Consider the following 24,750-nt stretch of genomic DNA (forward strand, 5'->3'; position numbering starts at 1 on the left):
ACTTTTCTGTTTGACACCTGGCAAGAAACGCCTTGCTTGCTCTGCTGGACCTTGGTGAAAAAAAAACGACATCACCGGCCGCGTTGGGAGGAGTTAACTTTGACGTACCAGGAACGAGTGACCCATTCGATTACCTGCCATGCGGTATCTGCGCCATTCCCCATTCAAGCCTCCTTGGTCAAAGTGTTTATTATTGATCTGAGTCGTGCGCACTTTCGCCTGCCACGGCATCTGCACCTCAGGCCTCTTTCTGTATACATTGCGTTCCTCCACAATTCCAAGGTACCTGGGTCTTCTTTCTTCCTTATGCTACCGAACGCTCCTTTATTATTTCTTTCGTACGATCCTTTGCTTCGTGTACTTGCGTCCGTGTCTTGACTTTTTGATCTATTCTTCCGTTCTATCCACCCTTCTGACGCCACTAACCACCCCACTATCCTTCGACACACTTGTCCACGCTGTACGAGCCCTTGGGCGCGAGAAGGTTGTCTTTGGCTGTTGGTACGGAGGAGCATATCCTGAGACCATTCGCGGCGTCCATGTGCGACCGCAGTCGCCGTGTATTCATTTGTGCTTGACCAAACGAACTTGCGCCGAGGACGCTCGAATCGAGAAAACAACAGGTCAGCGACCGAAGATCCAACCACGCACGCTCCCTTTGCCCGTTTCTTCGAGACGGTGTTTGGAGCAGGCGGCAATCCGAAACCGTTTTCGCACGTTTGTTGTCGATTCTTGGAAGTCTTCCCGCAGCTATAGAGGTGGCGTCAATTCTTTTCCTTCCAATATCATCATTCTCTTCGTTTGTGAGGACATCGATCCCACGAGACCCGGCACAGAGCCTGCTGCCGATTTGCGATATCGACCTCCTGCCTCTCTCCGCCTTGTATTGGTTGTATGAGGGACCGAATCCAGGCGAGGGGGAAAGGCGAGGCATCCGTGGTCAAGGAGGAGGTTATCCTTCCAGGTCCATCATATCATATCAGGGCATACGGTTCTTAGGGGGCGCAAGACTGTTTCTGTCAACCTGGCGTCGACAGACGAGTCCGCTTTCCTTAAATGGACGGCAGTGACCGTCGGCGCACCCAGTATGGACCACCATACCAGTCACAGGCGCCATCGCGCCCTCTCCCGGGAGAAGCCATGGGTCCCCCCTCCGGGGACAGGTTTACGCAGCCAGCAACGCCCGCGCGAACGGATATCGGCCGGTCGTCAATGACGCGACCGTATCTTTCCGGCTATACAGGCTACGGGTACCAAGACCCACAGTATGGCAGCTCCCATCTGCAAAGCAGCAGCCCGATGCAAGGGGTCGAGATGCAATACTCCCCTGCGTACATGTCACAGACCTCCAGGCAGCAACAGGTCCAAGCCTCTCCCTCCCAACAACAGCACCAGCCGTATGCTCAGTACGCGGCCTCGTCGATGCTCCCGCCGGTGGGCGCACAGGCGCTCTACGAAAGCATTCCCTTCCAGCCGCGACAGACTGCGATCGAGGTGATGACAAGTCAATTCGCGATGCCCCAGTACCTGCCGCAGGGCGAGCATACGGGGGCGGCTCTCGGTTCCGGCCCGGCGCAGTTCTTGACCTCTCAAGCTGAACAGAGCGGTTATAGCCATGTGTCTGAGGCCCGGCCTTCACTACCTCAGTCTTATCCTTCCGGGCATGTCGACTTTCCGACCATGGAGCAACAAGAGGCCGAAGCACCGGCGGTCCTGAGTGGCGTCCAAACGGCCCTCGCGGACGGCCTGAGAGACTATCACCAGCAGCTCAGGGCCACTTTCGACGCGATCATTGCAGGCAGAGTCACTGCAGCCAGCGAGAAACTGCTCGCCCTCACTCGGTGGCTAGTCAGCTCCGTCACTGCTTTGGGTAAGTTTCCTGCTCGTTGAGGAGGAGTGGTGGAACCGAATCTAACTCTTTCCAGGTCTGCACCATGACGACGAGACGAGACACGCGGAACGCGTCGAGTTCTGGCGAGAGTTGAACTTGTGCTGGGAGGCCCTCGGACAAAGGCAGAAAGATATCACCGAGGAAGCCTTGAGAACCAAGAGACCGCCTGTGGACATGCTCTCGGCCAGCACCATGACGAGTTTAATGGACGACTTGGTAACCCTGTGCGATCAACTCGAACAATACGGCCTCGTTGACTTCGAAATGGGCATCTGGGAAGAGCAGATCATACACATCTTTACGGTCTGCCTCAACCTCCTGCCGCGTGGTGGACTCAAACGACGCGCCAGTGCGAGCCCGGACTGAAACAGGCTCTCCATCACCACCCCGATCTCTATAGCCACGATTTCTACGACGCTTTACGAACTGGGAACCCTTTTTTCCTCTGTGGGCAACGGCATTTCATTCACCTGATGAACTATATCTCGTTCCTTTTCTTCATGATACATGAATTTGTACGACCAGGACGCTTTTCGACTTACATGATGTACGACTATGAATTGTGAGAACCGGTAATCCTGGCTCACCGCAAAAAAGCATGCCGCGGGAGGAGGGAAGTGCGGGAACTGGCAGGCGGACTCTTTTCCTTTTGGTTGGCCCTTGACGGTCTTGTTTGCATGGCTCGATGCTTGTAAAGGAGGAATCTTCTGTACGATAGCTGCCGTCGTGTTGGCCGGTACCTTTTCGGGCTTTCTCTCATCCATCTTCCTTCGACGAAGCGTTACAAGGCTCCTCACGGTGTTTGGAGGCAGATGCTCGTTACCAGTCATCGGTGGCATTGAGTGGTGTGATTGAGCGACAGTCCAGCCACCAGGGGCCAGTATCTCTTGGATGCCACGCCTCGCTCTGGCCTCACTCTGTCCGGATGATCTGTGTGGTTCCTGTGCAAGACCCAATGAAAAGATTCGAACCAGGAGGTGTTCGAAGAAATATTTATCTACCTATCCATAAGTTATATATATTTATAAACTTTCAACGATTCGATGTGTTGGGCAACAAGGAACATTCTCCCACTCTCACCACTGGTTTCCCTGCGCTTTAGTGCTTGAGTGACAGGAATCCCTTGCATAAAAGCGCCCCGTTTGTTTTCCCACTATCTAGTAGGCACACACCTCGACAGGCCTGTGTCCCAGCCCGGATCCCTGTTTCGCTTCGAAGGAGGGCGTCACTCCGAGCCTGTGAACCGACGAACCTTGACGCGGATGATCACCAACTCCTTGTTTCAGGCGAGGGTAATCTTGATCTCCTCCAAGAGGCCTTTCGAGAAGTGGATCAATCCCTGATGTATGTATCAATGGACGCCAATTCGCCCTGGAGGCCAGCTGTTTTCGCCCAAGTCCTTGCCGCGGCTGTGTATGTACTCCGTACACACTGTACCTAGGAGTTCGAGAACTCGTCCGCTGGGGGAGAAGAGGACCCCAGGCATAGTCTTGGTCCAGAATCTTGAAGCCGTCGACCAATATGATGTGTGGACTCTACCCTCCTCTCCTCTCCTGCCCTCTTCTCCCCCTGCAGGTAGCTGGGCTGGACTTTCGTCAACTGTGTTTTGACCTTGTCGCGGCCTTCGCTGGCGTCCAACTTGCGTGCCAATCAGGCATCGTTGACTCACAATTCCACCACATCGATGGAGGAAGACGGAGAGCAAGAGGAGAAGAACTGCGAGAGTTGGAACAGGCTCATTCTCACCCTCGCCCTTATGGGTAGTCGACGCTTCGAAAGGCGAGGCCAGGCCAGGCCAAGCTACCTCGACGCATCATCCTTGTCGGGCAGCTGTTACGTGTGTATGAAAACATGTTTCTGGAGTAAGCTCCTCCGTACGGTGAGGATCAGGGGAAACCCAAAGGCCCCAAGGGACTCTTTGACAGTAACTGCTAATATACATAGGTACATATGTGCCTGTTCCAGGCGGCGTGGGAGCTACAGTGTGAGGGCTCGATGATCCAAGGCTTACGATGGCATCTACGAGCTTCCTGGTTTCTCAGTGGGAGAGTAGCAGAAAACAAGCATGTTTGGAACCAATACATGCGCAGGATTGATGGAGACAATGAGATTCATCCCTCCGCGACCGCTGTCAACGTCTCCAAGCGATATGTGGTGGAATTAAGAGTTAGAGCCCTGAGGAGGTTCAGCTCACTCATTCTCTTCCTTCACAATTGCTTGAGCCCTGGGTGTCAAGCGAGACCCTTTCTTTGATGTATCGCATGATTATCCTGATCAAAAATCACCGTCTATCGTGCGACACCAGCGAGATGCGAAGGCAGAGAGATCGTGGTGGACGAGGAGTCTTCCACGTGTCCGCCTCCCTGCTCCCTTGAGCAGCATCAATACCATCATACCCAGGCACCTCAATACCTAGAAAGGAGCTGCTCCCATCCTGTCTCTTGCAGCACCAACAGGCTCGGCTTCCCGTGGCAAGGTTCGAAAGACTATTTCCGGCAATATCAGACCAGACACTGGCTCAGGAAGAATTTTGAGTTGCATGTTGCGCCCGTTTCGAGGCTGTCTCTGTGAAGAACCCCCGAGACTACGGAGGGCACCGCTGCCGGGGAGGGAAAACTGGGAAGAGACAGACCGACACCCACCAATCTGGCGGACGCCGGCTGACATTAACCGGCAGGGAAGGTGACCGCACATGCGCAGTAACAAGCAACAGCTTTTGTACTGCACGAGGCTGGAATGCCAGTCAGTCAGCTGGTCAACGTGGCAGGCAGGCAGGGTGGCAGGTAAGTTGGCGTGTCTGAGCTGGGGGCCAACACTGGGGATCAAATGCTCAACATCGCCTCCATTGGACAACTCGATCAGTTGCTTTTGACATTCTCCCTTCTTGTCCCAATGCAGGAGACCAATGCTGGACGCAGCTGCAAGCCATGCATTAGCGCCGACACTTGCCCCAAGTCCCACAACCAACTTTTGACAGGGTGAGGCTGAGGGTTTGCACATACCGACTCGTTCAACGACTTTTGTGCTTGCCCGTACTGTGTCATGAGCTGCCATCACAACAATCTTAAAAGGCATGAAGGCACTCTCGCCTGTGCCGTTTTCCTTCACATCTCCTCCTCCAGACATTGAAAATTGCTCTCCTTCTTCTCTTTCTAGTCCAGCCGAGACTGTCCAGCGGCGGCCATGGGGCCACCAAAACAACCCAACCCTCATACACCGCAAGAATGGAAGCAGATCCGCTCGAAGTTCACAGACCTTTACCAAGTCCAAAAGAAGAAGCTCTCCGACGTTATGAAGATTCTGGGCGAACAAGGGTTCCATGCTAGGTAGGCGTCGTGCCGTGGCAATTGAATGCTTGCTGTTAACAAGGGTCTAAGCGAACACCACTACAAGACATATATCAGAAAATGGGGGGTCGACAAGAAGAACAAGCAGTCTGACATGGAGTTCGCCATCCAAAAACTGCGGCAGCGGCAGGGAAAGGACACAACCTTCCTGATCCGTGGAGAGCCTCGCTCCCGCAAGGACGTCGAGCACTACTGGAGGCGCAAACGCTGCAGTCCACCGGCTTCATCTACAGTCCCCAACACCCCCAACGGTGTGGACTATCGCACCCCAAGCCCATGTGCCGAGCGAGAGACGGGCGAGGCTGGATCCCAGGAGCCCCTCCAGGAGGATGCCGATTCTGCGTGGTTTGCCTGGGACGAGGACATCGCTGCTGTCTTCCAGTACATCAACCGGGATTGGATTGTGGCTCCTCGATCCACCATCTTACGCCTCCTCGAGTCACCGGAACAGTTGCGCCCCTTGGATCAAGCCTTACACTATGCCAAGGTGCTCTTCCAAAGGCAGGTTGAGTGTGCAAATGCCGACCTGCGCATTGACTTTCTTGGTTGTGATGCTGCTGTAAGTCGATTCATGAGAACTGCCGAAAATGCTCTGGCGGCTATCGCCTACGGTCTCTCCCATACCGTAATAACGGCTGCGCTGCTCGACACGTTAGAAAGTATTCCACAGGTGGCTGCCTCATCCATTGCGATTGTAACGACGAGTATTCTGCGGATAATCTCTAATTACATCGGACGGACACAAAGCTCAAGGTGGACAATGAGAAAGATGGCCGTGTATGAGATTGTGAACAGATTTGGTAAGGTTCATGGTCTCGCTCATCCATTGCCGTTGATTTTGACGGCCGCTATCCGATCTTGCGAGGACACATGCACGATATCCCAGAGGGTTTTGATGGCTGGGAACGATATGCTACAACAGGGCTCCAAAGTTGACGAGCTTTTCAACGAAGACTTGCTCACGACTCTCGGCGACATTTGTGAAATCTCAGGCGATTACAATGCAGCACTGAAACACGTCATCGAGGCGCACAGGATGACGCTGGACAGACACCAAACGGATATGACCCAGCAGAGCTTCATGGGTGTTCTAAAGGTCCAAGTACAATTATCGGCTCTTTATATACAAACCGGGTCTTTGGAAAAAGCCGAACGCTCTATCGAAGATAACCTCCGAGCATGCGCCGAGATCAGCGACCCGAGGTTTCGAGCCAAATATCGCGCGTTGTTCCTGTATTACAGAGGAATAGTACTGGAGATGTCTGGCAAACGGTCAGCAGCGGTCGAAACCTTTGGAAAAGTCATTCATCTGGGCTTGCCGTGGTTCGGGCCCGGGTACCATCTTGTTGTAGCAGCTGCTCATCGCATGAAAAACTTACAGCAGAGACAGGCTGAAGACGCGCAACGTCTCAGCGCCGCCGAAGAGGATCATCAGAACCAGGACCTCGCAGATACTCGGGGTGCTGGACAGGAGGAGCCTGGCGTCGACCAACATCCACATCCTCTGGGTGATGAAGGAGTCCTCCCCTTCAGCCCCGAAGCAGCACTGCCTTACGACGATGGAAGCTCACAGCTGTGGACGAACCCACTGGAGGCACGACCTCAGACAATCGGACATGTCGAAGAATGGACGGATGAGTACCAGGAGAGCTATGGAGGTGGCCTAGCGCCAGAGCTAGAGCTACCGGTAGAAGAAGATCAGTCCTGGATGGATTGGACTGGTGAAGGTCCCGTCGAGTGGACGTACTGAGTGGACACACGAAGGAGCACGCCATGTTGAAGGCGATAGCAATGGCGATGACGACGACGGTGACGATAGCGGTGATCACGGTGATGCCATCAATAATAGTCTTGGGGGAACGAACAACGACGACGGAGGGATCGGGAGAAGGCGTTTATATACGGGGCGTTACGGGCGATGTTCTCTCATTTAATTTGTGTATGTTATGCTATACATATTACCCTGACTGAGTCAGAACCAGTCACGACCACGATCACGATCACCCACGAGTACGATCAAACTATCTGTACGGAGTACATGCAAACAGAGCAGACATGATAAGTAATACATCCTGATGACCTCTCCCTGTCCTAGTACCGTCTCCTCTCTTCTTGTTACTGCCCAGAGACAGAGACGGAGACGGAGACGGAGACAACATCCCTCGAGGGAGGAGGGAGGGAACAAGAAAAGTAAGTCAGTCAAGTCAGTCCCAAGGCACGACGAAGGGGCGAGGGAAGTAGCTAGGTAGCTAGGTAGCAAGCAAGCAAGCAAGCAAGCAAGCAAGCAACGCAACGCAACGCAACAACAATCAAGCGGCATCTTCTTTTCGTCTCATCGAGTACGCACGCTATTTAGCTATTGTATACAACATTGATCTTAGAGACGGTCGGTCGGTACAGGGCTGTACTGTACTAACCTCCACCCGAAAGACAGACAGACAAACAGACAGACAAATCGCCCTCTTGTGGACCTCGTAATAAACAAAACCAAAAAATTGACCAACTCACAACTAGGTGGTACAGTAGGTATTCGCCTTTGCCCATTGAAAGACACGTCTCACTCACTCTCTCTTTGGGGTTCCGCTCTGATATCCCCATCCCGTCGCCCGTGCTCCTTTGGACTTTTTGGAAACCACATCGCGAACGCCTTGCTGAAAATCCCCCACTAAGATATCCTCCCCGGATCCTGTCATTCACGCCATGACGGCCTTGGAAGTGTCCAATATGCACGAATACAACATAAAACAAAAGAAACAATAGGTCTTCCCCCCCCCCCCCTTCGGCTTCTCCAATGGCACCAGCACACCTCTCCCCAATGCTCAATCTGGTACAGCCGTCAACGTGCCTTGTTCGTTGCACCGGCCGTTGCACTCTGAGGGGGTGCCATGGCTGTACCAGTCCCTTGTGTGTTAGGTCGCAAGCCTTGGCTCTCCCCATCCTCCCCCACCACTCTGACCTGGGGATCCGGGATCTGGATGTCCAGATTCATGTATCCGGTCCTCCTCAAGGGGATGATCTTCACACCGTCCCGCGCACCAACTGTATGATTCCAGTCCTCCAACCATTCTTCCAATCCCTTCAGAGCGCCTTTGATCCCCCAGGGTCGGAAATCCTCCCAGAACCAACCTGTTAATACACCCATGATGCCATCAAACCAATTCCACACCGAGAACGGGTCATATGCTTGACAGAGAGTCTGATTGACGTGTTCTATCACGTATCGGAATTCTTGTTCCTGCATTAACGGGTCGAGGATTTCCGGGTATATGTTGGAGAACGTAGGAGCGAGATCACCCACCACCATCCAGTCGCGGCGGATGCGGATGATGCGTGTGGCGGCGTATTCGGGCGAGTGTAACGGGACGTGTGGATTGAAATGGGGGAAACATGGATGGGACGGACCCCAAGCGAGCTCCTCGGCCACGTCGCTGTCTTCATCTCCGTTCGCCGCACCTCTCTCGACGTCTTCTAGTGATGCCGTGTTCGGGGGTTGGCCGCTATCTGTATATGCTCTTCCACCAAACGCGGAGGAGTGTAACGAGGCAGCGGACTGTGCACGTTTCAGCGACTTGTGGGAGGTAATCCGTCGCGGGGGCTGTAAAGGTTGGTCGAGGGGATTGACACCATAGCTCTGTCCCAGCACGGAGGGCCCTTGCGGCGTGGTCGCAGGGTCGACATTAAATCTCGACGTAGGGACTGTGTGTGCGCGTTCAGGCGGCTTCAGATCACTAGGATCCTGCTTTTCCAAGTCCACCATCAGTCCGGCACCTTGGGAAGAAGACTCGGGAAGAAAATTATTCCCCCGCTGTTGGTTGGGAGGGAGGCCGATGCTGGTTCTGTCGCCCGTTGGGGTAAGATGAGGACTGTGTTCAACGATGGGATCTGTGGGAGAATGTTGACGTGAGCGACGCTGTTCAGGGAGGCTGAGCAGAGTATGGACTTCGCCGGTGCCGCGAGCACCGGCACCCACGTCGGTGGAAAGCTGAGGTCGTTGAGGCTGGACGCGGACGGGAGTAGGACGGGGAACGTGGTTAATGGGATTGAGGACACGTGAGGCAGCAGAGCGGTGGTCGGGTGGAATGGTTCGTTTGGGGCTCGTCCGTGGGAGCAACACTTCGAGGAAGGATCTCCTGTACGAACTGGGCGGTTGTGACGGTGCAGGCGGAGGGGGCAGAGGCTTCTGTTGGTATAGGAGGTAGTCGGCAGGAGGCGCAGGATGGACGGAGGATGAGGTCAGTAATCGTGGATGTGCGATAGGAGGACGGGGAGGATGGGTCTCTGGGGTCAGTTCAGGTGCATCTCTGACAGGCTGTTTTTCAAGCGCCCTCGGTGATAGATGGCTATGGTCGAAAGACGCAGGCTCCGTGGTGTTGGTGTTGACGGTGGATGGTGCAGTAGCAGCAGCAACAGCAGCGACGTGGGCGCGAATGATGGGCGGTGGTGTAAAGGGGCGAGGGATGGGCGTGTTTCTGGTGGGAGGAGCCTCGGGGCTGGTGCTCGCCGCGGTTGGCGGAGCCCTAGAATTTCTGCTGGGCTTCGATTATTATGCAGGAACCAGGACCACAGCAAACTCTCGTCACTGCTGCTGCTGCTGCTGCTGCTGCTTCGGGCACTCATCCGGCTGCGCAGCATCCTGCGCTCTCGACTGGACCACAATACCTTGCTCGTACACTCACTCAATACGACCGACCGCCTTCAACGTGAGGATTCTAAGAAAAGAGAAAACGTCAAGACAACAGAGACCGAGGGGAAGACTCCGTTCCTCTTGGTGCCCTACATACCCGGAGGCTGACTCGAGACCAGTCCGTATCCTTTTGCCCTAATATTATTATATTGACCTCTGTGCCACACCAATGCAATGCCCTCCCGAATCGGCTTCCCTCACTTTCCAGCCTGGTTTGACCAAGTTTGAGCCACTTCGCACCATTTGGCCTAAGCGATCCTCGCCCTGCCCTTTCGTTCTATTGATCGCTAAACGGTGTCCCGCGCCCGGACCTCGTCTCCGCCTGTCTCCGAGGTTCCAATTCGTATAAAATGACGGGCGAGGGTTGGGCATTTCCTACGAGAACCACTCAAAGAGCCTCTAGCTGGACATAATGACATGGGTTGGCAGATCATGGTGCCCAATTCTCTCCAGAGACCTGCGGGCAACGGGGCTAGAGGGGCCTTTGCTCCTTGCTAGACCCAATAAACTTCCACAACGGGTGATAGGCAATTGGGCATCACTTTGGGGAGAAAAAAGGGGAAAGGATTCTCAAGGACCGTGTCCAACGTCACCCTCCCATGCTCTTGCCTTCCTTCTCTACAAAAAATGTGTTGGATATAAATCAAGGACTTGCCATCGCTCGGATCGCTCTGGTTCCGTCCCTTCTTGTATACTGACACGTGTCAGGTCTCTTAAAAGGAAGTCTCAGATGTCTCTTAAGGGATAACTCAAATTCACAATTCGTGCCATATTATGTCATAGCTGGCATGGGGGTCCGGGTGAGGCTAGTGAGGCGTAAAAAGGGGCAGATCCTACAGCGAGGGCAGTCCCTAAGCAGCAGGGCCAGCCGCTTACTTGAAGCCTTCCCCGTTATGCTAGCTAGTAGCCTCTGTTCTGGTCATTGGCCGCCCTGTGCAAGCGGGTCGACCTGCATGAACCGCTGCTCTTCGCCTTCGATATCTCCAAAGACCGCCAGTGATTTCGCTTCTGGAAGCTGATGGACTTCCCTAGCTTGCCCAAGCACACCGGCTCAGTTCCCGGGTGGATATATCCTTGTTGCCTGATCTGCCACCGTCAAAGCGAGATAAAGCTCACGAGGCTTGCAATTCCCGCGCCCAAGATTAACGTCCATAGCGAGGGTGAATTGAGCCGATTGACATCATTCGACGACGGCGATGACAGAGAGGCTGATGAGCCAGTCGTGGAAGTTGCAGACGTGGTCGGAGAACTTGCGGGCGAGCTGGGAGAAGTGCCTGCACTGCTTGTCGACATCGATGTCACGGTAGCACCTGAAGACATGGGAGTGGTTGCGGGAGGCATGGCCGATTGACTCGGTATGGCCACGGTGCTGAACAAGGGATTGGATGTCGACGTAGAAACGGTCGCTTCGGGACCAATCTGTTGTCCACAACAAGTAAGCGTTGTTCTGTCTCCCATGTGTTCGTGCTAGAGTCTAGACCGTTGGATCCGAGAGACCTCCGAGAGAAAGGCTCGGGCCATTTGACATCCCCTTGCCCCAGAGCCGTGAGACTTACCGTCACAGGCACGCTGAAGATGGCGCAGATCTCAGCTATGGCAGAAAAGGTGACTGCGAGTGGTCAGTCTCAGCGAAACCGGCAGCATTCGAAGGACTCGAACACACAGACCTTCTTGATCCGTAACGTTACAGGATGCCACGGTACAGTTATTGAGTCTCTCGATGTACATGTTATTGGCACACAGGCACGGCCATTCGCTTTTCATTCAGACTATCATTAGCCCACCACCACCTCTGCATGTTGGGGTCGCGCACAATATATCGTGGATGATGTCCTACCTTTGCTGACAATTGGTACCATTGACATTTGCGACGCACTCGAGCTGTGTTGTTTTTGCGGGAGAGCAGCTTAGCGACGAGGACGATCCAGATCTCACCAACAGTCTTTCTTACTTACAGCGCACGTGTCAACATCGTCTTGAGCCCACACCCCGGGGGCAAAGCAGAGGCACCACAAAGCCACGAGCAGAGGGAGGAGGTGATGATGGACTGGTTTCATGATCGGTGTCGTTTGAGGTCGAAAAGAAGATATCAGGTTATAGGATGGAGATGATGGGTAAAGGAGAAGCTATGTATGGTGGAAGGACGGAGGTTGTTGTAGTCTTTCTCATACCAAGCCAGAGAGCGAGAGGGAGACAGAGACGTTGATTGTTACTGGCCAGATACATTCAACGTGGCAAAAGCAGGTGACTCGGTATCAGGCAGCGACAATTCACCACCGACATGCACCCGCAAGTCAGATTTCATCGAGCTCGCTGGCTTCTACTGTAGATGGAGCGATTGCTTAGTGCGAAGCCTGATGTTAATCCTCTCCTGACAAATTGACAAATTTCGTGCTGCTTGATGGCCGTCAAGTGGTTGGGCCAAATAGATCAACTCGTATACAACTCAGCTTGAGCCGGTAAAAGCTCTTGGCAGTTCCGTCGTCGCTGGAAAGCTCACGTGAGCGACTCGAATGGGAAAACAAATGCTTAGGGAGCACAATATTTTTTGTTCTTATTCGGTCGTAGTGATATGGATTTACTTTCCAACTCCCCAGTAACAATACAATCCATCGTGAATACCTATAATAATGGTAGAAGTCGTCAATCTCGTAGTCCTGACCATCCCATTGTACTCATTTTCTCCGTGTCCAATGCAGTGGTATCAAAATAAACTGGTGCCCCTGTCCAGAATGCATTTCCCCCCTTAGAAAAGCAATTACAGAGCAATCATGGTGGCAAAGATCGCCGCAACAAGAGCGCCGCAAGCGCTGAGACCGCGAAGCGAAGGAGCGGCGTTGCCCGAGTCAGAGGAGGAGGTGGCTGCAGCTTCGACGGCTTGGATACCAAAGGTTGTGCCAGTAATAACCTGAGTCGAGCCGTCGGTGGTGACGGTGGTGGTGATGGTCGCGGGGACAGGCGAGTTGGTGGTGGTGCTGCAGCCAGACCAGGTACCGGTCCACGACGAGAATGGACCCCAGCCGGCGGTCCAGGTGGTCCATTGATCGCAGTTGACACCGCTGGCCTTGGTGCCCCAAGGTCCCCAGCCACCAGGACCGAAACCAGGGCCTCCACCGTGACCACCCCACATGCCTGGGCCGCCCCAAGGACCTTGACCGTTCCATCCGCTGGGAGCAGAAGGCAAGCCAGTAGAGCAGGCAGAGATCCAGCTCGACCATTGAGCCGAGTTCCAACCGCCACCGGGACCGAAGCCAGGGGCGGCGGTGATTTGAGAAGGCCAGGCAGAGCCGCCAGAGGTAGCGCTGAAGGTGGCTTCTTGAGAGGCAGAAACCGGAGCTCCTGCGTTGGCGCAAAGCTGTGCAATGGCACCGTAGATGGCTGTTTTCAAAATTGTCAGCTCGATAGCTCTTTGTTTCCATGCTCTTCTGGTAGAAAGACGACTTACCTTCTTGATCGGTGGTGTTCGTGCAGGAGGTTGCGACGCAGGTGTTCAATTGGGAGATAGCAGTTTGATTGGAGCAGAGGCAGTCCCAGCCGCTGGAGGTGCTACAGGACGAGCCATCCCAGCTTCCCATGCAGTCAGACCACTGTCGATTTTGTTAGCACTTAGATCACCTGGGAGGGAAGAACTGGCTGTGCGCAGAACATACGGAGCAGGATGGGAGCCACGCGAGAGTGGAGGTAGTGAACAGGGCTGCCGCCAAGGGCACGGCCGATGCGAAGGACTTCATCCTGAAAGGGGGATATCTGATATGTGTGTACGGGTTGGTAGTGATAGATTGGTACGGGGGGTAGGTAATGTCTCTTCGATTGATGTCGGTCGATATCTGGTTCTGTTCAGGAGGACGGGCTGGCAGAAGAAAGAAGCAAGAGCGATGGGAGGTGGCAGGGGAAGGCAAAGATATAGGGATTTCATCCCCCACAACCAGCCTCAGGCGAGCCGTGCGTTTGTCGTCGGTCACCTCTGGCCTTTGAGGACACCACCGCTAATCGCTGGGCTGGGGGACAGGGTGACGAGCACAGCCTTACCGCATGGCTGGTAGCGGTTTCTTGGAAAGTCCGAAGTTAGCATCATTATGCGGGGCTTCAGTGGCTGGTCAGGGACAGTGCTAGCCATGGACAGTTAGGATGCCTCTAGCGCAAGGAACGGAGGTCGGAGGGAAGGACGCGTCATGCAAGCCATGGCCGGGAAATTTCTTTGCGGCAGGTCCCTTGCAACTGATTTCACCCGTGTCTTTTGAGTCCTTTTGAAGCCTAGCACGCCTAATCCAGTCACCTCCAATTGCTTTCAGGGCTGTCAAGGACCTGTCAGGGCCTCCTACGTTGCCCCTCATCGATTGGCTTGGCTTGCCCATCACTCCGTCGGGGGCTAGGCCGCGCCCAATCGGGGCTAAACTCAATCACCAGTGTCCGGCTTGCCAAATCAGCCCAGATTCGTGTCTATTTTTGCGGACCTGGGGAAATCTCAAGTGTGCGGTCCTTCGTCTGCACCTCAGCCTCAAAAACGCTCAGGGCCTTGCCGCCATCACTGCCATGGGGGCCTTCGAAAGGCTGCAGATTCTTGAATTCCATGCAAGCGAAGGGGCATTGTCCGTAGAGCCTGGGCACTCTTCAGCTTCAACCGACTCGGGTGCCCCAACCGACGTGCCAACCAATATACGAAGTCCTGGACGCGTCACGCCGCTTGTCCTACCGTAACCTCCCCGACCTGTCTCCCAGCATCGTAGACCATAGTCATCACATGAGCCATTGAGAATCGATTTGATTGACGTCGGCTTTTCCTCGAAGGGGACAATAGCAGTAGGTGATGACGTGGAATGGGAAGGCATGAAATCGGAGAGTCGGGGGCTGGAGTCCGACATCCGAGTACCCATCGAGGCGCCCCTCTCAGCGCTGAACGCCGCCGCACCCGAGCGAAGATTGGCGGATTCGGAGCCTAGAGCCTAGAGCCTAATGGACAAGCTCGGTTCCAGGTATGCCAAGCGATGTTCCTTATTCTCACCCAACTGCGGTCCCAAAGGCGCCTAGATGGGATCTGGGACGTTGTCATCGGCACGCCGCGGCCTTTGCGGCCCGTTGATTAATTGCACTCCCCTTCATGCTGGCACCTCAAACAGTCCGGGCTTCATGTTGATCTTGCACAATTTCGCCAAACAACCGCTCAGTTGCAGAAAAGATTGCACACCCTCGAGAATGCGCATGTGGGTGAAGCCAATCTCTTTGATGAATTCGAGCTTCGAGTGCTCCGACAAGGTGGGGATGGTTTTCGTGACTCGGAACATAGTGCTTATGATGTCGTGTGAGGAGTATCCCAGATCCCTTTTCAGGGGTGCCCCATGCCGGTTAGCTGTGGCTTTCCATATTTTCGGACTTGGTCCATAATCATTGAAGTATGACTTACCACAATTCCTTCAACGAGTCGACTGCACTGTCGATCTTGCCCTCCCAGCATGCCTTGATCATGGCTTGTACTTTGACCGGATGCGGACTGTCGACCACCCGGAACACGTTGTCCCCGCTGACGAACCCGAATCCTGCCCACGTACTCTGCAGGTTGTTGATGGCCTGTCGCATGTCTCCTTCGGCGCTGAATACGAGTGCGGCCAGGCCGTCCTCGGAGTATTCCACCTTTTCAGCCTCGATTATTTGCATCAAGCGCTTCACCACCTGCGCGTCCGTCAGGCGAGAAAAGCGCAGGATTGCGCATCTCGATTGCAGAGGTTCGATGATCTTGTTTGATTGGTTGCAGGCGAAGGCGAAGCGAGTGGTATTGGAATAAATTTCCATGGTTCTTCGCAGAGCCTGTTGTGCGCCAGCTGTCATGCTAAATTCCCGTGTTAGAATTGCGTAAACATGGCTGCCGTCACCTTCCCTACCTGTCTGCTTCGTCGAGGATGACCAGTTTGTGCCGCCCAGGAGGCAACGTCACCTTCTTTTGGGCGAATCCTTTGATTCTATTTCGAACGACGTCGATGCCTCTTTCGTCGCTCGCGTTCAACTCCAGCACGGCCTCTTTGTACGCATCGCCCAGAAGTGTACGCGCAAGACACAAGACGGATGTCGTCTTCCCGATTCCAGGCATGCCTGAAATGATGACATGCGGCATGTTTCCATCTTTGGCAATAATCTTGAGCCGTTCGATGATTTCCGTGTTGCCAACAACATCGTCGAGATAGACAGGTCTGTACTTTTCCACCCTGCACGCCAGTCAATCCTGTTTTGCAAAAGTTCTGGATGTGGAGGCGATTACTTACCATGGCAGTTCGTAATCGGGCGTTGTACCGTTGCTAGTATTGAGAGCTTTTCTTGCCGCAGCAGACGATGACTCCGCTTGACCTGACATTGTTGCGAGCTTGCAATGCACTGTTCTTGTAACTCGGTTGGGTGGTTGAATGAGGAGATGGCACGCAGCGCAGTTTGTCAAATCCTCTTCAAGCGCGTCGAACGAGACGCGTTAAGTGGCTTGGCGGGGCACCACCACCACAGTTTCTACTCCTAACCTCGAGTACGAGGTACAACTCAGTTTTGGGACAAACAAGACATGGGGACAGTTTTATGCTCAATATCGCTTCGTCTGCTAACGAATTCTGAACGTGGCTTCAGCCAATTTTCCCTCGTCGCATCGCTTTTCGAGTAATGACCAATCCGTAAGGCCATGTACAAATGCGCCGCCGACAACAGTGTAATAGTCCTTGTCCTTGGCTGGTCGAAGGACCCAGGGCATGGACATGCCAGACAGACACACCAGCGCGTCGCCCACTAACGCCCCGGGAACACAGAGGCCCAAGAGGGATTCTCTCCTGGTGATGAGGAGGCTCCTCCCTCGGCAGACCGATCTCGCCTGGCTGAGCAGACTCGTTACTACTTCAGATGTGGACAAGCCGGCGAGCTCTTCGCGTTTGCGTTTGGATTCGGCACCACTGAACTCCCATTCATCCCACCTGTCGTGGTCCGGCGTCTGAAACACGTTCCACCAAAAGTCCAACTGGTCGTCGGCCACTGCGGCCGTCCTGACCCTGCCACCCCAGCCGGACATGGCGCTGAATAGTCGGCGCGTACTAGAGCTGGGAGTGGGGAACAGCGGGCCCCCGGTCGACGCAGAGTCCGGGTTATCACCTTGTCGTCGAAGTCCTCGCCGGTGTTTCCTCATGACGACCTTTGCTCTGCGCTCCATGCGGCTCAGAACATCCATCCAGTCATCCTCTCCCTCACCAAATGGGTAGACCTTGTGTATGACATCAAGGTACACACCACGCAGCATGAGAATATTGCCGTCCTCCGAGAACCGTGGCTCAGGAGAGCCCCAAAGTCGATTGTCAAGGCCGAAGTACCAGCCAGTGTCTCGGGTGTCGTCGTTTTGGCCAACCTGAGAAGAGAAATCGGGAACCCAGGTGGGTCGATCCAGATGAGGCGACGATTGAAAGGACACGGACCCCAGCAGCGATTCGTCGCGGAGAGTCAGCAGTGCCTTTGTGACCTCTCGAAATATCTCCCAGGACGGCCGTTCATAATCAATGGGGATGAGTTGGCTCTTTTCCTCGGGAAGCAGGCTCAAAAGACCATAGATATAGTCGTGTGCCACACTGGCCTTTCGACCGAGGAACGGTGAGATGGTCATGGAGAAGGACCGAGTGCCGCTCGATCCCCCATAGATCTGCCTCCCGACGTCTTCCCTTCCATATTCTTGCCTCGCAAAGTCCAGGAGCTCGAGGAACGACATTTTGCTCGAACATTCGTCGGGGGTCTTTCCAGCAGAGCGATAGACGTCTGTGACCGACGGATGGCGTCCCGCGTCTGGTAATATGCGTATCACCCCTCTTCTCAACTCCCACAGGGCGTCGAAGAAATGAGTCCAGAGGAGAGTCTTTGTGCCACACAGGAAAGTGGGCGGCTTCTTTGGCAGAATGCATTCCTGGACGATCCAGACTCGCACCCACCATTCCCGGGTGGCGATCGTCTCCAGCATTGCGTTCAGTCTGTGGATCTCGATAGCTTCCTCCTCTGGGAAACAATCGTATTCGTGGTCCCGACCCGGCGGTGACGGGATCTCGTCCTTGGAGATGGCTTCAAAGAGGGCGTCCGAGTGCTTGTCGCCTTCGCCGAGCCATATGAGAACATTGTCGGCCTCGGTGTAGATTTTCTTCATGAGAGGGACCTGCTGGTTGCGTTCGATCACGTCCGTTTGATTGATGCACACGGCATCGACCCATAACGTGTCAGCAATTTGGAGTTTGCGGATGTGTCTGAGGGCCGACTCGAGATTGACGGTTGCATTGAAGACCTGCTCACCCACGTGGATGGGCTTTGTCTTGCTCGCGTCTCCCCAGACATACGACAAGGCGTGAAACTTTGGGTCGTCGCCTAGGCTGACTGTACGCAGCTCACAGTGAATGTTGTCGTCGTCATGGCCTGGCAGCAAGGTCAAGAGTCGGATCTCGTGGCGACTAGCATCGAGTCGAGCCGTGTATATACCCTCCGTCGCCATGGAAGTAGAGCCACGAAGGAGTGATGAACCAGGATGCCGACAAGATTGAAGCTGAGGGTTTGGGGCACCATGCATCGGCAGGTGTAGCCATTAGTTCGTTAACCACCAATCGGTGCCCAAGAACAGAGAATGGCCATTGCTACAACAACAGCAGCAGCACCGCCACGTGGTCACTGCCCACAGGGGGGTTTCCAACGTGTCCCTCGTATTCAGAAGAGGAGAGAAGGGGCCGAAAATGGGACTGAGCTAGAGTTATCATCATTTTTCATCGCTGACCATTCAGGCACAGGAACCTTTCTGGAGATTGGGTATCTGCAAATCAAGGCCCGAGCCTGCGGTGCAGGAAAAGCAGATGTCTGTGTCCTGCTCCAGGGTCTTGTGATTGCTCGCGTAATATGTAATACAAGTTAGGGCAAGAGTGTCTGTCGTTCCTCTGTTATTATCATGATCTCGGAGCACATCTGCCGAAGTCTGGAAAACGTCATGACGGCGCGCGCAAAGCTCTGTCTGTCTGGGGCTTCAGAAGTCCGTGGATGATCTAGAAATTTCCCCAGAGGTAGCGAACAACTTGGAAGATATTATATATTCTCCTATACAGCTGCTCGCCCCGTGATTGTTCTTAAACTTTACGATAAGCTCCTTTTGGTGTTTCTTGTCTCGACAAATGCTGGTGCTCACAGGGACGACGGGCCACTTGGGGTCCCGCGTCCTCGACACGCTGCTACGGCACAAATTGATCCCGGCCTCCCAGCTGGTCATCTCGTCCAGCCACCCCAGCGACGTGTCGGCCGCGGCGCGGGAAGCGGGCATCGAGATCCGGCCGGGCGACTTCACGTCTCCGGACTCGCTGGCGGCCTCGTTCAAGGGCGCCGACGCGCTGTTTCTGGTCTCGTTCCCCTCGCCGAGCGTCGAGCGGTGGCTGCACCACAAGGCCGCCATCGACGCGGCGAAACAGGCGGGCGTCAAGACGGTCATCTACACGAGCTTGATGTTTGGTGGCGAGACCGGGCTCAGCAGCATCGCCGGCGTCCAGCAGGCGCACATCAAGACCATCGACTACCTGACGCAGAGCGGGCTGCAATACGTGATCGTGCGCGAGGGCATCTACGCAGAGAGCTGGTGGCTGTACGCCGGGTTCCAGCCCCAGAAATTCCACAAGGGCGACACGGACGACATCAGGTTCGTCATCCCCAACGACGGGCCCGTCTCGTGGGTCACCTGGGACGACCTGGGTGAAGCGACGGCGAAGATCCTGCAGAACTACGAGCAGTATCTTGGGCGGACGCTGAACCTGACGGGGCCCCGAACCAGCACCATCAGCGACGTGGCGAAGCTGGTCGAGCAGCACACGGGGCGCACAGTCACGGTCGACATCGTGGGCAGACAGGAAGCTGAGCGCTACCACAAGTTTGAGAAGAAGAGCGTGCCCCCGGACAACTTCTGGGTGGTGGAGAGCTGGAGTGGCTGGCATGTGAGTTTGTCCCTTTCTTTCCTGATGGTACAGTAGTAGATACTGTAGCTTCCTTGCCCCTCCTGCTGCAGATGAATGTGACGGATGGATGGATGGGTGGCTGACGGTATACATTACAGGACGGCATCGCCCAGGGGGAGACGGCGACGGTTGATCCGTTGATCGGGGAGATTTTGGGGAGGGCACCCCGGGGCATTGAAGAAATGGCACCTCGCCTGTTCACTCCGGAATGATAATGACAGTGTTGGTTGGAGGAGGAACAGGGACATGGGGTGGTGATATAGAAGATGTGGGCAGAATCAACATCAACCCAGGGAGAAGACCATGGACATCCCAGTCAGTTCCTCCTCGACCGATTCCATCTTGTTCCCCGTCGAGCTTATCAATGCCAATCTGAGCCCTGGTACCCGAGTACGTCATGCTGGTGTATATATATCTCTATGTCCTCGATGCAAGGCACTCTCGTCCGCAGTACATTAGAGGAAGATCGGCGATCACGCCATGTTGTTGTTCGCCCACGAGGCTGACTTCGTCTCCTCTGTCTCTCCTTTTAAAATTAAAAACTCCATTGAACCCCCCCAGCGAGCATGGCAGCCTCGTTCGTCATTGGCGCTGCCCACCACACAGCCGTAGACATAGCCACAGCCACCAACGGAACGGGGCTTGAGGGGAAACTAGCGAACTCTGTCGCAACTCGTGGGCGACGGTGAGTGCATAACTCTCCGAGGTGGCCCGGGCTTCTCGTTACTGCTACTACTGAAAGAAGAGGAAGGAGAAGGAGAAGAGGGAGCGAACAAGGGAGAAGCCGATGGAAACGTGAAAAGCAACAGATTTGTACTGTTGTACAGAGTACCGAGTACTGTACCTACGGGTGCCTAGGCACGAAGGGAGGGGTTTGCACAATCTGAGACACAGCCCATACTGGAACCGTGCAGCAGGGCTGCTGCTAGTACCTCGTAGTTAATAACACTTAGGGCCTCTCTCACTCACCTCGGGCAAAAACAAAAAAACTCTGCGCTTACGCGTTGGGACCTTGGAACCAGTCAAGCCCCTCGGAATACGCGGGATAACGGACGCGTTCCCTCGCGCTCCACCAACCCGTTAACCCACACGCACACACACACACACACAATACTCGGTGATAATATGCTGGTTACTCGTTGTTATGCACTCCCCCCACCCCCTGGTCGCTGGTGATGGGATGATGATGGCTGGGTGCTGGCCCTGGTGGTCCTCGTGGTGGTGCCTGGCATCCATCGTCAGGCATTCCGGTTTGCTGCATCCATCCATGAAGGGGGCTTTTTTTCTCTTTGTTTGCGTCGTCATCCCCGTTAAGCGATCCGGTTCGGTCTCCACGGGAGACTCGACGTCCCGAGACATTTGGGCTAGGCTGGGGTTTGTGCCTGTGCTGAGCTGTGCATGAGTAAAACAATTCCCCTTGGTTAGTAGCAGCTATTACTCGACTGCTACTGTACCTGGTACTACTACCACTACTACGCCTACAAGGGATACATACATATGTGTCGGTATAACCCAGGCCTTGTCAGTCAGGTGAGACTTTCTTCCTCCTCCTCTTCCTCCTCCTCCTTCAATTATTGTCCCATCTTGTCCCCTTCCTCTTGAAAAATACATTCCTGTCAATTTGTGTCCCCTATCTGGAATCACATACACACATACAGCCCCCTCCCCAGCCCTTGCTTCCGGTCTGGATTGCAAACAACCACAATAATGGGCATCTCCGACGGCCTGGTGGTGTTCCTGTGCATCTTGATCGCCGGCATCGTGGTTGCCGGTGCCGCCGCCCTACATCGTGTCGTCGCCACCCGCGAGTTCACCGAGGCACTGCCCCAGCCCACCAACGAGCAGCAGTCGTACATGAGGATGTTGCGGTCGCGGAAGTGGCCTGGTCTCCGCGTTGAGGAACGCCAGGCGCCGTCGACCGTGACGTCGAGCTATGTGTGACATTGGAATATCCCCCATTCCTCTCTTTAAACAAACCTAAGCCATGTCGCAAGACAATGAAGCTCCGACCCAGTCGTCGTTGCTCACCCTTGGCCGGAACCTAGACCTCTGACAAACACATGGAACCGGGGCACACACACACGAACGATGATGACGCCTCGTCATATGCTACGTCGCGACCTCTCCTAAAAGCCTGGTCTGCTTGAAGGACTACATCTCGTCGGCCCCGCCACCCACGATGGTCGTCAAAGGAATGAGATCTGCCGCATGTGGGTAGCAGATCCGTGGAGACAAGATTCAAGAGGTCAGAATCGCGCTCGCCGTTGCAAACAGGATATCACTGTGGTTCTTCCAAGACCAATGAACAGTCGGATACTCAACCGTCCATGTCGAGTCCTCGAATGTTCACTCCGCCAGAGCCAGAGCACGACATACTTACATGTCAACACTCGCTCTCTCGAGCACAGCGGCGATGTTCCACCGATCATCCCGACACCTGCTCGGGCATCGATTCATATCTAGCTCGAAATCCACACTATCAATCTCATTCGCTCCGTCTCTCCGCCTCCGTCCCCCAAGGGTACAACGAAGTAGTCCCCGCGAGGTCGCCGAAAGATTGGGCTGTGGGACGGAGCAGAAGAACACCCACCTGCGGCGCGTATTATGCTTGCCTGTTCGCTCGCGGCAAATTTCAAGCCTGGCAGGACCAGCCAGCGAGCCAGCCAGGGACACCCGCTCAATTGATGACCCGCACCGCACCATGACGACCGTGACGAAAATGAGCATGGGATGAGGACGAGGGCGACGAATTACTGGGACTCGAGCCGCATCATGCCGAATGTGTATATCCATTGTCACCCATACATCCATACCCAACACAGTTAGTTCTACACTTGCACAGATCAAATACTAACTATATATCATCTCCCACCATCTATTTCCACATATATACCGAAAAAGCACCCACCCCTGTCGCAATTGAGGGGGGGGTTATGGAATTGCGTCTGGACGGTAGAGGGAGACCTGGAATGGAATGATTTATGGGCCTTGTGACAACGTTGGGGACGGCGCAACCGCCATGAGACTCGAGATTGCTTATGGGATAACGGTGGTGATTCGAAAAGAATGCACACCGCCTACGTCAAGGATATCCGGCACGCTTCTGAGTCCTCTTCATGAGTACTTACTCGGTTGGTAATGTGCATACATGGTGGTTGTCGGTCTGGTAATCTCCCTTCCTACGCAGGCAGATTGATTTGATAGGTCGTTGGTGGTACAGTATTACATGGAAAAAACCTTGTGACAGGGGTGACTCCAAAGGGAAAGGAATATGTATATATATGTATAACTATTCAGTTATATGTATATCAATCAATACACCGTGACTTCTTGTCTGGTCATGATACATACTCTACTGCGCACGGCGGCCATTGCCGCCGCCGTATCTCAAAAGCCTCCGCTGGTCAGCGGCCACGTCGCCGCCGACACCTGTCGATGGCGGAGTCTCCCAAGACTCCCGTATTGCAGCCCGGGGGTCGATAACAGATGCTGGCCTCCCGGATGCTGGCCCAGGCGGATATGCCCCCACTCGCCGTCCGCCAGCACCTCGACGCCCACGGGGTCGAGACGGTCGATGTTCTTCTCCAACTCCTCGTGCGTGTAGCCGCACAGGTCGTCGCCGAACTTGGACTGGATGTGCTCGGCAATGTCGATGATGTTCCGGTAGCGCCCGAAGCCGCGGCCGCTGCGCCAGAGCACGCCGTGGCGGAAGCTGTCGATCCACACCGCGAACATACCCACCACCCACAGACTGGTGACGAAGCACACGATCCAGAGGTACCCGCTGGACAGGCCCCACTGGTAGGTGCTGCTGGGTACGCACTGGAGGATGCCGCTGGGCGTCTTGTCGCTCTGCATGACCCAGTTGTACTTGTCGTCGACGAACGCGTCGAACGACATGTTTTGGCCCGCGATCACCACGTTGGTCCACTGCCCCGGGTGGTGCTCGACGCAACCCCCGTTACTGGCACAGTAGGCGTCCTTTTGGATGCTGAAAAGTTGAGTACCGTTGAGTTCAACTAATGTGTACGTCGAGGCCCCGGGAGTCGTTATATTGGCCATGGTCTTGTACTCGACGATGTAGCCGGTCGTCAGGTCGAGGAGCGTGGGCAGGGCAATGAGATATGCCACGGCCATCGCAAGCCAAATGAGCGTGACTTTGGCACGGACCGTGTGCACCTTGGTGACGGCCCGCAGCTGGAACCATGCGCCCTTGAGGGACGTCGTGTCGAACGCCATGGCAGTGTACAACTGCAATGGCACACAATTTTCCTGGATGATGCGAAGGATTGCCATGCTGAACAGATGGTAGGACAGCCAGGAGAAGAGCACTTGCGAACCTCTGCCCAGGACGAAGTTGACGGCCGCATCCAGGATCTTGACCGACGTATAGGTCAAAGAACCCCAAGTGATGTTGATGGCAAATCGTCCGGAATAGAGAGCAGGGTAACAGGGGGGCAGGTACACGGCCAGTTTGTGGTTCCCAAAGACGTCGAGCACCGTGTAGAAGGGGAACCCAGCGAATATTCCGGGGACGACGGCGCCGACCGTGCATCCGATGTAGACCACAAAGACGCCGAAGGTGATGAGGGCATTTCTGACGGTGCAATACTTGCGCAGAGGTCTCAGAGGTTTGGGTGGCAGGACGTACGGCGGTAAAGGCTGGTGGAGGTCATCTCTCGACGAGTCGGCGTTCTGTATGTCGAGCTGGGGCTCCTTCAACAAGTATTCCTCGACCGAAGTCATTCTCGGAGGCCACAACAGTCTTTCTTCCTCAGGCTTCAGGCAGCAAACTCAAAGAAGATGAAGCACTACATTTTAAGCTGGGCGGGTGTCGAAAACCCTCTGCTT

At 54.7% G+C, this 24,750-nt stretch overlaps 9 protein-coding genes across 9 annotated transcripts; 4 read left to right on the plus strand and 5 right to left on the minus strand.

Moving 5' to 3' along the window:
• Positions 1–1,056: 1,056 nt before the first annotated feature.
• AYL99_08966 (hypothetical protein) lies at positions 1,057–2,257 on the plus strand (the record flags this gene model as incomplete). The annotated part of the gene is made up of 2 exons (XM_018840474.1): positions 1,057–1,870; positions 1,926–2,257. The coding sequence occupies 2 exons, from the start codon at positions 1,057–1,059 to the stop codon at positions 2,255–2,257; spliced, it is 1,146 nt and encodes a 381-aa protein (XP_018690221.1).
• Positions 2,258–5,074: 2,817 nt separating this feature from the next.
• AYL99_08967 (hypothetical protein) lies at positions 5,075–6,988 on the plus strand (the record flags this gene model as incomplete). The annotated part of the gene is made up of 2 exons (XM_018840475.1): positions 5,075–5,217; positions 5,269–6,988. 2 exons carry the CDS (start codon positions 5,075–5,077, stop codon positions 6,986–6,988), a joined length of 1,863 nt encoding a protein of 620 aa, XP_018690222.1.
• Positions 6,989–8,074: 1,086 nt separating this feature from the next.
• AYL99_08968 (hypothetical protein) lies at positions 8,075–11,650 on the minus strand (the record flags this gene model as incomplete). The annotated part of the gene is made up of 3 exons (XM_018840476.1): positions 8,075–9,772; positions 11,479–11,531; positions 11,590–11,650. 3 exons carry the CDS (start codon positions 11,648–11,650, stop codon positions 8,075–8,077), a joined length of 1,812 nt encoding a protein of 603 aa, XP_018690223.1.
• A 1,030-nt stretch (positions 11,651–12,680) lies between these two features.
• Positions 12,681–13,653, minus strand: AYL99_08969 (hypothetical protein; the record flags this gene model as incomplete). The annotated part of the gene is made up of 3 exons (XM_018840477.1): positions 12,681–13,300; positions 13,368–13,509; positions 13,573–13,653. 3 exons carry the CDS (start codon positions 13,651–13,653, stop codon positions 12,681–12,683), a joined length of 843 nt encoding a protein of 280 aa, XP_018690224.1.
• A 1,365-nt stretch (positions 13,654–15,018) lies between these two features.
• AYL99_08970 (replication factor C subunit 4) lies at positions 15,019–16,265 on the minus strand (the record flags this gene model as incomplete). Its single annotated transcript, XM_018840478.1, has 4 exons — positions 15,019–15,241; positions 15,324–15,746; positions 15,799–16,119; positions 16,177–16,265. 4 exons carry the CDS (start codon positions 16,263–16,265, stop codon positions 15,019–15,021), a joined length of 1,056 nt encoding a protein of 351 aa, XP_018690225.1.
• Positions 16,266–16,499: 234 nt separating this feature from the next.
• AYL99_08971 (hypothetical protein) lies at positions 16,500–18,407 on the minus strand (the record flags this gene model as incomplete). The annotated part of the gene is made up of 1 exon (XM_018840479.1): positions 16,500–18,407. The coding sequence occupies one exon, from the start codon at positions 18,405–18,407 to the stop codon at positions 16,500–16,502; it is 1,908 nt and encodes a 635-aa protein (XP_018690226.1).
• Positions 18,408–19,071: 664 nt separating this feature from the next.
• On the plus strand, positions 19,072–20,111 carry AYL99_08972 (hypothetical protein; the record flags this gene model as incomplete). Its single annotated transcript, XM_018840480.1, has 2 exons — positions 19,072–19,878; positions 19,998–20,111. The coding sequence occupies 2 exons, from the start codon at positions 19,072–19,074 to the stop codon at positions 20,109–20,111; spliced, it is 921 nt and encodes a 306-aa protein (XP_018690227.1).
• A 1,495-nt stretch (positions 20,112–21,606) lies between these two features.
• AYL99_08973 (hypothetical protein) lies at positions 21,607–22,046 on the plus strand (the record flags this gene model as incomplete). The annotated part of the gene is made up of 2 exons (XM_018840481.1): positions 21,607–21,834; positions 21,945–22,046. 2 exons carry the CDS (start codon positions 21,607–21,609, stop codon positions 22,044–22,046), a joined length of 330 nt encoding a protein of 109 aa, XP_018690228.1.
• Positions 22,047–23,286: 1,240 nt separating this feature from the next.
• AYL99_08974 (hypothetical protein) lies at positions 23,287–24,645 on the minus strand (the record flags this gene model as incomplete). The annotated part of the gene is made up of 1 exon (XM_018840482.1): positions 23,287–24,645. One exon carries the CDS (start codon positions 24,643–24,645, stop codon positions 23,287–23,289), a length of 1,359 nt encoding a protein of 452 aa, XP_018690229.1.
• Positions 24,646–24,750: the final 105 nt, after the last annotated feature.

The sequence above is a fragment of the Fonsecaea erecta genome (assembly GCF_001651985.1).
Source record: "Fonsecaea erecta strain CBS 125763 chromosome Unknown Scaff8, whole genome shotgun sequence".
NCBI classification, from domain to species: domain Eukaryota; kingdom Fungi; phylum Ascomycota; class Eurotiomycetes; order Chaetothyriales; family Herpotrichiellaceae; genus Fonsecaea; species Fonsecaea erecta.